The sequence below is a fragment of the Danio rerio genome, chromosome 13 (genome assembly GCF_049306965.1).
Source record: "Danio rerio strain Tuebingen ecotype United States chromosome 13, GRCz12tu, whole genome shotgun sequence".
Lineage (NCBI taxonomy): Eukaryota > Metazoa > Chordata > Actinopteri > Cypriniformes > Danionidae > Danio > Danio rerio.
Window position 1 is genome coordinate 1,533,406 of NC_133188.1, and position 14,095 is coordinate 1,547,500.

At 35.1% G+C, this 14,095-nt stretch overlaps 1 protein-coding gene across 50 annotated transcripts in view; it reads left to right on the plus strand.

Annotated features, from left to right (window-relative positions):
• The window catches only part of dst (dystonin), a 291,360-nt gene that overhangs the window by 196,169 nt on the left and 81,096 nt on the right, over positions 1-14,095 (plus strand). For 42 of the 50 annotated variants that reach the window (XM_073920444.1, XM_073920447.1, XM_073920445.1 and 39 more), the window contains 7 exons: positions 2,695-2,865; positions 3,798-3,964; positions 6,197-6,356; positions 8,817-9,143; positions 10,689-10,773; positions 12,331-12,572; positions 13,198-13,404. In XM_073920444.1, coding sequence (XP_073776545.1) covers positions 2,695-2,865; positions 3,798-3,964; positions 6,197-6,356; positions 8,817-9,143; positions 10,689-10,773; positions 12,331-12,572; positions 13,198-13,404 — 1,359 coding nt within the window. The remainder of the gene's footprint in view (positions 1-2,694; positions 2,866-3,797; positions 3,965-6,196; positions 6,357-8,816; positions 9,144-10,688; positions 10,774-12,330; positions 12,573-13,197; positions 13,405-14,095) is intronic. The other 8 variants (XM_073920456.1, XM_073920461.1, XM_073920459.1 and 5 more) reach the window with 1 other exon arrangement.

Sequence of the window (14,095 nt, forward strand, 5' to 3'; positions counted from 1 at the left end):
ATGTAAAATTAAATACAATAAATTCACAAATTAAAACAAAAGTTCACAAACAAACTCTTTGTGGTTAGATTTTGATGTTTGCATGTGTATTACTGAACTGTACGGGTCTGTTCCACTATTCATGGGGCCCAAGGTTTTATTATAATTATAATTGTAATAACGTTACAATCTTAACGGTTATAGACAGATTTTACAACATATGATGGAACATTTATAAAAAGTTATATGATTCATTTAGGCAATTATTGGCATTGGTTGGGGCTCCCTAATTTCCTGTGGTCAAATCGGCTGCTTACCCTGCTTGCCCGCCCCTGAGTTAACAATATAATATAGGAATTGTTTGATTTCTTCATCCTCTGCACTCTGGGATGCTCATTTCTTTGCAATATTTTGCTCGCAGTCATAATGTTTGCCAGTGCTGGTGAGTAACTAACAAGTAGTGATGCCAAAACATTAGCTATACTTGTTTTAGTAGTCTGAGAATAGTTTGTTTTCAAATTAACGTAGCTTTCCCAGTATATACACTATATTGCCAAACGTTGTGGGACATCGACCTTTATATGGACACACACTTTATTGACATGCCAATCTGTTTAACATGAGTTAGCCGTCATTTGCTGCTATAACACTCTTCTGGGATCACCTTCCACATGGTTTAGGAGTGTGTTCATGTGTTTGTGTTGAACTAGGTTACGTCAACTTAAAAGATGCTGTGTCTGATGCTTATTTACTCTAACAGAAACATCATCAGTCGATTTTCCTTCCAATAAACTGACTCCCGTTTCGTTCCAATAATACTTTTGATAAACCTGTGGCCATGGAAGGGATTTGGAGGGGTGTCCCACTAATTTTGGCAATGTAGTGCATGTTGTTGTAGGATAAGTAGTGTGAGCTGCAACACCAACAAGTTGAGTCATTTGCAACCCATTAGACATATGTGCCCAGGGCTACATTTTTGGGAATTGTGAAATACGTGGCTGAAGCAATGTCTGCATGCCTTTTTTGTTTTCACATATCCACTAGAGGGCGCCGGGTACATTTTTGATATTCTGAAATATATTACTAGACTAGGGCTGCGTCCGAAATGGCGTACTACTCAGTAGGTGCTACATTTGACCGTAAGAAAAGTACATATAATGTGAGTATGAATGGAATTGGGACTCACTACATCCACCATTTGTCATTATCACATGATTTACCCGCATTCACTTAACTCCCATTCTTGAATTCTCTCGTGTGGCATCATGGGGAAGCGTAGCATCCGTCAGTTACGCACTTTAGAATCTCGCAAGTAGTAGTAAGTCATCCGGGTACTTCTCTAATTCTGTTTTTCTAAATTAGATGAATTCAGACATACTGCTCAGCTCGCATATCGTTTTAATGTACTATATAGTATGGAAGTATGCAATTCCGACTCAGCATACATTTTTTCATATATGTCATTTCCCGTAAATCCACTAGAGGCCGCTGTGTTTATTTCTGCCAGTCTCGAATATGTTACTGGCCCACATTTGCTCATCATACGTGCCATTTACATGGCTTTTTTGCATGTGTCCGTGGGAAGCTGGCTGACTTTTTGTGCATATATCAGCTTGCTTTTGAGTGACCCACACACCCCCTTCCCTGAACCCAACCAATAGTGTTTTTAAAATCAAACTAGAAGAGATTGCAATGTGACCGTGTGCATTTACCACAGTTTCACAATGCTTTTATTTTATTTAATTTTTTACCTGCATTTTATTTATTTATTTATTTATTTATTTATTTATTTATTTATTTATTTATTTATTTATTTATTTATTCATTTTTGTGTATTAATTAATTAATTAATTTATTTATTTATTTACTTATTTTTTGTTTATTTATTTACTTACTTATTTTATTTTTACTTTTTATTTATTTATTTACTTATTTATTTTTATTTATTTATTTATTTATTTATTTATTATTTTTGTTTGTTAATTAATTAATTTATTTATTTATGTACTTATTTTTTGTTTATTTATTTACTTACTTATTTTATTTTTACTTTTTGTTTGTTTATTTATTTATTTACTTATTTTTATTTATTTATTTATTTATTTATTTATTTATTTATGTTTATTTAATAGGGACAATGCAGTAAAACATTGGTACAGTTTAAAGCAGCAGATACATCACATCTAGGCTTCATTCTAGCCAATGGCTAATTATGCAGCCTTTATAGTCTCTGCTTAGGCTTTTTATACACTAAAACACCATTCATCTAGCTAAGAAATTTTCACAGTATTTCTGGTAATATTTTTTCTTCGGGAGAAAGTCATATTGGTTTTATTTCAGCTAGAATAAAAGCAGTTTTTTTTATAAACCATTTTAAAGTCAATATTGTTTATTATTTAAGGTCAATATTATTTATTATTTTTTTATTTTTTTAAAATCATTTTAAGGGCAATATTATTAACCCCCTTAAGCAGTATTAGTGTTGGATTGTCTCCAGATCAAACCACTGATATACAATGACTTGCCCAATTACCCTAACGTTACCCTAATTACCCTAGTTAGGCCTTTAAATGTGACTTTAAGCTGAATACTAGTGTCTTGAAGAATATCTAGTCTAATATTATGTGCTGTCATCATGACAAAGAGAATAGAAATCAGCTATTAGACATGAGTTAAAGAGGTCATCAACACTAGTGTGTTTTATCATCTCCACAGGTTGCAGAGCGATCAGCACAGCTTCATGAAGCCCTCCTTCACTGCGGACGCTTTCAAGACGCTCTGGAGTCTCTGCTCAGCTGGCTCACAGACACAGAGGAGCTGGTGGCCAATCAGAAACCTCCGTCTGCCGAATTCAAAGTGGTCAAAGCACAGATACAAGAACAGAAGGTGTGACGACAGACATGCTCACACTAGGCCTGCGCTGACATTGAGACGATATTTAGTTTTTCTGTGTTGTACAGTGGGGGAAATATGAATTGAACACGTCTCATTTTTCTCAGAAAACATATTTCTAAAGGTGCCGTTGACTTGAAATGTTCCTCAGATGTTGATAACAACCAAAGAAACCTGTTTTTGCCAAGAAAACAAATCTAGTTGGTTTTACAAATGAAGTTCTGTGTAATAAAATAAAATGACGCAAGGAAAAAAGTATTAAACACATGAAGAAAGGGAGGTGTAGTTTGGCAATGAAAGCCCAGACAGCGGCTGAAATCAGCTCTTAATTATTTTAATATTACTGTTTCAGTCCAACATCTACATCAGCATGCAGGATGTTGAAGATAAAACCAGGGCGGACATTTTACAGAACAATGATCCAAAACACAGCCAAGGAAACTCTCAGATGCTTTCAGAGAAGAAAATCAAGCTGTAGAATGGCCCAGCCAATCACCTGATCCGAATCCAATTAAAAATACAGGCTTCAATCTCCACATGAGACGTATCTTTAAGCTGACAACACCAATAAGAGCCTTTTATATGTAAACTATTAAACTATTATAATATTAAAGTATTAAAGTTCAGTAACTTTGTCCTTTTGTCATTTAATTTTTATTTCACAGAATTCATTTTTCAGATTGTTTAGTTTTATGTTTATGTCTGTATTGTTTGAGTTTTCACCAAAATCTGCTTCACCTCCTTGTCAACAGCTCCTTTAGAAATAGTCAGACATGACAATGTGTGCTACACTTATTTCCCACACTGCATACTGCAACATGAACATAAGTTTCACAAGATGACTATTTGCGAAGTGTTTTACATCTGAAAGCGGCGTTTGCCTTTGCTTCACACATGCTGAGATCTGTCCTGCTGGCTGTGTGCAGCTGCTGCAGAGATTGCTGGATGACCGGAAAGCTACGGTGGAGCTGATTAAGACGGAGGGACGGAAGGTCACCGATTTAGCTGACACTGTTGATAAGGAGAAGATTGGCAGAGAGATCGAATGCCTGGGCCAAAGGTGGGACGCCCTGCTTAAGAAAGCCGAGAACAGGTAAAGCTATTAGCATGCAGTCTGCTATTAACTTCTGCTAATCAGCTGCCCATTGCTGGGAAGTCAAGTTAATGTGGTAAAGGGATAGTTCACTCACAAATGACAATTCTGGCATGTACTCGCCCTTCACCTCAATGCGTTTCTTATGTTAAACAAAGAAAAAAAGATATTTGGAAGAAAGCTGAAAACCGGTTCCCTGTATCCATTGACTTTCATTGCAAGAAGTAACAATGGAAGTCAGTGGTTACAGGTTTTTAGCTTTCTTCTAAATATCTTCGTTGTATTTAATAGGAAAAAGAAAATATTAAAGGTTTGGAGCAAGTGAAGGGTGCATAAATGTTGGCAGAATGTTCATTTTTGGGTGAACTATCCCTTTTAACTCTAGAAGGAACCCGAGGATGTAGAGGTGTCACGCATGTAAGTGGAGAGTGGGGAAGTGAAAGTGAACAGCGGAGGAGGGCGGGTGAGGAGGGGGATCGGTAAAATGAGGTGACGGTTCAGATTTCAGAGGTGCCAAATCCGGATCAAATTAAGCCCTGGTTAGAGCCACATGAGCTAACTCTCATTATTACTGGAATGCTTGATTCTGATTGGTCAGTTGTGACATTTCAAGGTATGTTATTACTAGATAACAACCGCAGAAACTAATAACATACTTTAATACTTTGAATTATTTTGTTTGTCAGTAAATAGGTCAACCTTTATATGCTTGTCTTGTTGTTTATGACTGTATGGCGCCATACAGTGACTGAATAATGTGCAGGTTAGTGTATAATCCATTCAGCCATTTTCTGTCAAATTTGCCTTTAATTAAATAATAATAATCTATTATGACTCACAACAATGTTTATGTCTGATTTTTTTGTGTCATGTAATAAGTAGGATAGAGTACATCCAGATGGCAGTTTTCTCAAAATAGGTTTCCCTTCAGTCTCATACAACAGCTGCTAATTAACCTGTCAGGCTTTATTCTGCGATCACAACCACCTGGATGTACTTTATCCCTTACTTATAATATTAGTAGAGTATTAGTGGATGGTTGGGATTAGGGTTAGTAGAATAGGTGACGCAGTTACACAATCAACCGAATGCTTAAAGAAAACCACCAAAGCTCGTAATACGAATCAGTTCCTATTTCTTATCTACTCTGCTAACAAGGGATCATCATAGTTGCTATATTTAATTCAATTCAATAAATTGCATGCACACATTATAGATGAACTAGTTACACTCAGCATTATGAATCCATAAGTTAATGTGGTAACTGACGGTCCATTTGTTCATTTATTTACTAACATAAACAAACAATGAGCAATGCATTTATTACAGTGTTTATTTATCTTTAGTAATCAACATATTACATTAATTGTTAGTTCTTGTTAACTTACAGTGCATTAACTAAGAATTCCAAGCATGAATGTGGATGTTATTAATGCAACCCGGGCTCATTGTGGAAACGTAGCCCCGCAGACGTTTCTGCGGACCCGGGAGGTACGTATTCGAGCGGTTTTTATTTTCGTGGATCCGCGAGAGGCCGATGTGCATGCTTTTTCGCGTCTCGGGCGCCTCTCGGGAGCGTGCGCCGTTCGACCGACCCGGCCGCCCTCCTCTTCCTCCTCCTCCTCCTCCTTCCCTAAACCTGAGCGACAGTTTGCAAAAGCCGTCCAAAAAAACATAACAAAAAAAAAGCAAAAGCCCTCGTCTTCGATTTCGACCGCATTTTCGGATCCCGCCGCGGTCTCGCCCTTATTTTTCGGATTCTGTTTTTCGTCTTACCTGATTTCTGGAACCGCTGTTCCTCGGACTCGATCCCGGTCTTCGTCCCCGCGGCCGGCTCCTCCTCCGGGGCCTCCGCTCCGCAGACGCAACGCTGTGAGCTAAGCGAACAAACTGGTTGCATCGGGAAAGCCCTCCACTCGGAGGCACACCGCTCCGCAGCATTCGCTCTAAAAAAACTTACCTCCGGCCACGTAAATCGTGGTCTCCAGAAACGTCCGCGGGGCTACGTTTCCAGAATGAGCTTGGGTTGCATTAATGCTTTAATAAATGCTGAACTATGATTAATAAATGCTGTGCAAGTATTGTTTATTATTATTTCACCTTGGTACTGAATGCTCAATGCAAAGTGCAATCAATTAATTAATTTATTTTTTTTTCTGAATAAAGGATTGTTTTAGTATATATTGTGGTATAATCACCCTAGTCATGCCAACCAATGATGTTTTTTGACAGACACAAGCAGCTGGAGAATATTTCGGTGGTGGCTCAGCAATTTCACGAGACCCTGGAGCCGCTGACGGAATGGCTGACGGCGACCGAAAAGAGACTCGCAAACTCGGAGCCTATCGGCACACAGACGTCCAAACTAGAGGAGCAGATCTCACAGCATAAGGTGCAGAAAACATTTGTAACGTCACCACACTCTCTCCCATGACCACGTTCAGTTTGATTTCCATCATATTTACGTTTATATTACCCATTATTCATTTTGGTAACACTTTCTATGAAGCTCATGCTCATAACGAATTATAACTCTGTTTATTATTATTTAAAATTAAGTATATAAGTTATATAAATGCTAAACTAAGCCCATATGGTGTTATAATAACAGATGTAGCTACATTTATAATAGTGATATTAATATGATCTATTCCAATAGAATTCATGCGATTGCATTGTGTCTGAATTTTAATTCATGGGTGGCACGGTGGCTCCGTTGTTAGCATTGTTGCCTCGTAGCAAAAAGGTAGCTGGTTCGAGTCCTGGCTGGGTCAGTTGGCATTTCTGTGTGGAGTTTGCATGCGGTTTCCTCCAGGTGCTCCGGTTTCCCCCACAATCAAAACACATGCGCTATAGGGGAATTGATGAACTAATATGAGTGTGTGTGTGTGAGTGTGTATAGGTGTTTCCCAGTACTGGGTTGCAGCTGGAAGGGCATCCGCTGTGTAAAACATATGCTGGAATAGTTGGCGGTTCATTCCACTGTTGCGACCCCTGATGAATAAAGGGAATAAGTGAAATCAATGACAGCTTTGGCTACATTTATAATAGTGTTATTAACAATGATTATAACAATTTTAATAACAATATTGTGATTATAGCTGTCAGTCATTTATTCAAATATATATATATATATATATATATATATATATATATATATATATATATATATATATATATATATATATATATATATATTATATATATAGTTTTTATAGAGAGTTTTTTTTCTTGTTTCTACTGTAAATACATATTTTTTTTCTATATAAGTAATTAATATTGTTTATTTTTTCAGAAATAATAGGTTAGGCTGGAAAAATCCAACATTGCGATATTGTTTTCTCTAATATACAGTACGCTATGCATACAATTTTAACTAGTTGACTTGAATAACTCTATCTGGAAAGACTTAGATTGAATGAGATGTTATTAAACAATAAATTATTTAATTATAAAATAGAAATAATCAATTACAAACACATATAAATTCATATATAATTCAATATATAGATAGATATGAGCAATATCACATGAGTAGCAGTGTGATATGGCTGTTTGCCTCTGGTGTGGAGCGTGCATTGGCTTGAGTGCCTTAGTGTCCCACCAGTGACGATATACAGCCACTTCGCACTCTTACACGTGTGATATTGGATTTTTACAACAGTTTGACAGCATAATTGTGTATATTTAAAAAAAATCGAACACAGAAGAGTCTAAAAACCCTTTTGAATGAGGAACTACTTTCTTCCGCCATCCATTCACAGCTGCAGCTGATGTCCGAACAGCAGAAACTTCATCACTGTCACTTTAGAGCTAGTATTTAAATGATTCTCTAGCGTAAATCGATGACAAAACAGGCCATTTTTCTCACATTTAAGGATTATACGGCTGAACAGCATGAAATGCCATCAGTCTACAGAGATTTCCCAGTATTTCTCTGTTGCAATCAGATCACCATAATTAACCCAAAGCAAACACGAGCAGAATACCATGATATAAACACAGCACTACAGCATACAAAAGAGAGAGATCGACTTAGAATGTCACGTACCAGTTTAATAATGATTTGATCAGCTGTAGTTAGAAATTACACTGAGTTTTTCTCCTCTAAAAGCTTATTATGCAATCTCTGTCGCCATCTTGTGGTGGACCGTCAACCGTCTTTGCTCTGCTCAGTATGACAGGCTGATGGCCGCCAACGCGCTGAATCTCCAAAATTATAAATATTTAAAATAGGCACTATCCTTATAAATAAACTGCACAGTTGCAATCTAAACAACTACATTCTCACCTTAAAAAGCCTCAAAGTGTTGTCCAACAGCTGCACTATTTGTCAGACTGTAGTGAGTTTATTGATCTGCTTTTACTCTATGTGGGCGGAGTAATACACAAGGGTGAGGAGGCTGTACGAGTGCTGTTTTTGCAGGATATCGCACAGCTATCAGCCAATCAGATTCGAGAACCATTTATATATGTTAGTATATTTCTACCTGGCTCATTTTATATATTTTAATGTGTGCTATAAATAGAAATCCAAGTAAAACATACATATGAATTATAATCTATTGTGTTATAAACATGTATAGTGACAAACGAACTAAACACATCACTATAAATATGAGTAACACTATTATTAATGTAGCTATAACTGTGATTACAATACAGTAGAAGTTATATATGCATTCATATAATTATGCTCAGTTATGAATATTTATAAGCACCTGTAATGAATCATGAGCTCTATATTAAGTGTTTCCCCTTTATTTCTGTTGTTCCCTCATTTGATCCATTGTTTTTTTTTGTTTGTTTGTGTTATTATGGTTTCTCCATCCTGCGTTTGTGGCTAAATCAGGCTTTAGAGGAGGAGGTTTTGGGCCGGGGTAAGGTGTTGTACCAGGCCATGAGCCTGGGTCAGTCTCTGCGGACGCTGGGTTGTGTGGATGATAAAGAGACGGTGCAGGTAAAGCTGGAAAACACACAGCGCAGCTTTCTAGAGCTCCAGGAGCTGTGCAGACAGAAGGATGAGCTACTGAGGCAGGCCCGGGCCAATGCGCAGCTCTTCGGAGAGGATGAAGTGGCTCTGATGACGTGGCTGGATGAAGTGCACGCAAAACTGAGCGACGTCTCGGTTCAGGATTACACCCCGGCGGTGCTGGAAAAACAGCACGCAGAGCAGCTGGTACTGCATCAGCTCCTCCTCTTCATGCTTTACTCCACTCTTTTATTTATTTAATTCTCCATCTTCAGTGCAAAAATTTCTACTTTCTAATCCCAAGTGTTTTCTAGACGAGTGAAAAAATATTCTTTATTTTCCAGAAATAATAATTGGAGCAAACTGACATTGCCAAATTTAGATTTTACCAGATATACAGTTAAAGTCAGAATTATTCGCCCTCTTGTGAATTTCCTTTTTCCAATATTTCCCAAATGATGTTGAACAGATTCAGGAATTGTTCACAGTATTTCCTATAATATTTTTTCTTCTGGATAAAGTCTGATTTGTTTTATTTTGGCTAGAATAAAAGCAGTTCTTAATTTATTATAGTAATTTTTAGGTCAATATTATTAGCCCCCTTTAGCAATACTTGTTTTTTTTTTATATTTGGGCATCACAGGACAATGATGGGGGTCTCTTGGTGATTTCCAAAAGTCAAATTGACTTTATTAAACTATTAGAATGACCATATTTTATCTATAACTTACAGAAGAAAAAAAAATAGTAGTTAATAAAAACCATGCAAATAAAAAGCCATCAGCCTTTTGATTTTTTTGCAACCCCTGGGGTGATTACGTTATATTAAAGACACAGCATATTTACTTTATGCCACCAGGTTAAACTTTCTGACACCTTTACGCCACTAACGTACATTAAAAATCAATACAGGCCACAACTGAACATGGAGGATGGTCTCTGAGTGGCGTTCAAAATTAAATAATGAATAGAATTGGGCCTGTTGGTGTGTCTGTGCGCCATTGTGTGTAAGGTTTATATATTTATAACTACCTCAGAAGATATTGGCGGGTCGCTGGCATTGTTATTTTGAGGGTCACAGGCTGAAAAGTTTAGGAACCCCTGGTCTCCAGAACAAACCACTGTTATACAATGACTTGCCTAATTACCCTAACTTTACCCTAATTACCCTAGTGAAGCCTTTACATGTCACTTTAAGCTGAATACTAGTGTCTTGAAGAATATCTAGTCTAATAATATGTGCTGTCATCATGACAAAGAGAAAATAAATCAGTTATTAGAGATGAGTTATTAAATCTATTATGATTAAAAATGTGTTGAACAAAATCTTCTCTTCCTTAAACAGAAATTAGTGAACAAAATAAACAGGGGGGCTAATAAATCTGACTTCAACTGTATGGCGATATCAATACAATTTCACCTTGAATATGACTTGAATAGCTCAATTTCGAAGGAATTCATTAATTTAGATTAATTGAGATGTTTTTATGTGCAATAAATCTGTATAAAATGTCATAAATTACAAACATATAGAAATTGAGCAGAGCAAAGGTAAACGTTAAATAAACAGTGCTTCACTTAGAGAGTTTTGGTCTTGTTGCTTGTCTAAATATCTCAAAATTTAGAAATAATAAGTCTGCACGATATTGGACTCTGACATTGCGATATTTAGTGTTTCTGCGATATGTGTGTTGTGATTTCACGTTTCTCGTTCAGAAGGTGAGGGTCACTTATGCATGTTTTAATGTTCAGGCTCTTCATGAAGACATTGAGTTGAGGAAACAAAACATCGAACAGGCCATCCTCAACGGCTTAGAACTGCTCAAACAGACCACAGGTGAGAGGAACAGACAGCGAACTAACTGAGAATTATATTATATAGTTATATACTGGATATACTGCATTAGCATATGATATATTAGGTAATGTCTCAGTTAGTTGTTGTAGTAATTTGCTTATGAGCAATACCCTTATATTAGTAAGTAAAACTATAGGGTTACCCTATTATATTAAATATTATGTTATATTATATTATATTATATTATATTATATTATATTATATTATACTATATTATATAATATAATATAATATAATATTATATTATATTATATTATATTGTTATATTATATTATAATATATTATATTATACTATATTATATTATATTATATTATATTATATTATATTATATTATATTATGTTATATTATATTATAATATATTATATTATACTATATTATATTATATTATATTATATTATATTATATTATATTATATTATATTATATTATATTATATTATAGTATATTATATTATATTATACTATATTATATTATACTATATTATATTATATTATATTATATTATATTGTTATATTATATTATAATATATTATATTATACTATATTATATTATATTATATTATATTATATTATATTATATTATATTATGTTATATTATATTATAATATATTATATTATACTATATTATATTATATTATATTATATTATATTATATTATATTATATTATATTATATTATATTATATTATAGTATATTATATTATATTATACTATATTATATTATACTATATTATATTATATTATGTTATATTATATTATAATATATTATATTATACTATATTATATTATATTATATTATATTATTTTATATTATATTATATTATATTATATTATATTATATTATATTATATTATATGATATTATATTATATTATATGATATTATATTATATTATATTATATTATATTATACTATATTATATTATACTATATTATATTATATTATACTATATTATATTATATTATATTATATTATATTATATTATATTATATTATATTATATTATATTATATTATATTATATTATATTATATTATATTATATTATATTATATTATACTATATTATACTATATTAAGTGGCCTCAACTAACTAACTAACTAACTAACTAACTAACTTACTAACTAAGTACAATGTACTTCATTAAGTGCACTGTACCAAATAGTTATTTAAATGTAAGTACATAATAACTATGACTGCTAGTTATATATATTCCTACTATGGACGTCAATGGCTACCAGTTTCAAACATTCTTCGAAATATCTTCTTTTGAAGCTAAAAAAGAACTTATAAAGCTGTTTAACCACTTGAGAATAAGTAAAAGATAAGTGCATTTGTAATTCTGGGTGAATTACCCCCACTGAACCATTATTCAACCCTTACACATGAGTAGTAAGTACATGTTACCTTACACTTGCTTTTTTGATGCCCGTACAAAGTAAAGCTGACCTTACTTCATGCATTTACACACCCTTAGGTCAATATTTGTACAGTTTCCTCTGAAGTTTTCTGTATCAAGGTGTGTGTTTACTTTCATCCAGGCGATGAGGTTGTGGTGATTCAAGGCAAACTGGACGGCATAAAGACGAGGTATTCAGAGATCAACACAATGAGCAGCAGCGTGTCAAAGACTCTGGACAAAGCGCTGTCTCTGGCCACAAAGCTCCAGAGCAGCCACGAGGAGCTGAACGTCTGGCTGGAGAAGGTGGAGGCTGAGCTGGATATGTTCACAGATCCGCAGCCGCTCGGAGAACAGCTCACTGAGCTACAACACAGACAGAGCGTGAGTGTCTCTATCACAAGCAAACCTGCAGAGCTCATGCAGGAAACAAAAGCCTTACATTAAAGGAAGAAAAAGCCACTGCAGTCACTGAAATAACCTGAAACTGAAATAAGTCATTATTAATAAAGCATTACTGACAATAAATGAAGGAAAATCAGATCTGGCCTGGATTAAATTGAAAGGCGCTACTGTATTAATTGCATTATTCATAATCAGACTTGATGAAAACAGTCTGCAGAGACACTTTGATTGACATTCCCCCTGTGTACGTGTCATCAGGAAAGCCCCGCCCACTAGTGACCTATTTAGCATAGGACATCAGTTTTGTTTTTGAATCCGCCACACTATGCTGACATGTGTTTTTAGCTCCGCCCTCTTCTAAAAAGAAGACAATCTCATATGCATTTAAAGCGACAGTCATTTAAACACCAAACAATTAGCATGAAAGCCTAAAAGGGGCAGTTTCAGAGAGTTATGAACATTATTTGTGTGGTATTTTGAGCTGAACTTCACACACACATACTCACATCAGAGACTTATTTTACATCTGTAAAAGGGGCATAATAGGTCCCCTTTAAAAACAAGTAGAACTTCTGGAGTGTGTCTGATGTATGTGTGTGTGCAGGCGCTGGTGCAGCAGCTGAAGGAGCAGAAGCCGCTGCTGGACGCTCTGAATGAAGTGAGCAGCGCTCTGCTGGAGCTGGTGCCCTGGAGAGCCAGAGAAGGTCTGGATAGGATGATCACCGAAGATAATGAACGCTACAGATCAGCCAGCGATGCTTTAATCCAGCGTGTGGAGCAGACCAGAGCCGCCATCCTCAAATCCCAGCAGGTACAGCACTCCTCAGCTGATGGAGGACTTAAAGTGGAGCCTTATGCGTGTTTCTCAGCAGTGAAGTCGTCATAGTTGGTAAACTCAGAGCATAGTGAATAAGAGAGCACAACAAAGCATTTTATTTACAATCCTAGTTGCTGAAATAATAACAGAATAACTCCAGGATGGTGCTATTAAGACTTTCAGAAGAAGGAAAACAACAGTGTGAGACTGATAACGGCAGGCAGAAGAGAGAATAATGTCAGATTTACTGTCCTGCCCCTATAGACGCTGCGTTACACACACACCTCACACAAGCACTCAATCCTTTTTTTTTTGTAATTTGATGCAAAGATGATTTAATACATACTTAAATACATAGAAATGTTCATACGCTTTAAATAAAATCTACATATTGAAAAGTTTCAATGATTTAAGATGCTGATGAGCGTTTAATGCGTCATAACAGTCTCGTGGAAAAGGTCCGTAAAGAGCCTGTGAGCACAGACCAGGCTTTATTGTGCTGCTCATTCTGGCTGTATATACTCATACAAACTTGATTCATCCTCTACAGTCGCCCTGATGCTATATACATAATACACGAATGAATTGTCACCAAGATTTGCATCACATTAGGGTGTTTATACTGATTAGATGATGCATATCACAGTTATTGTAGTTAACTTAAACTAAAACCATACAAGTAAAA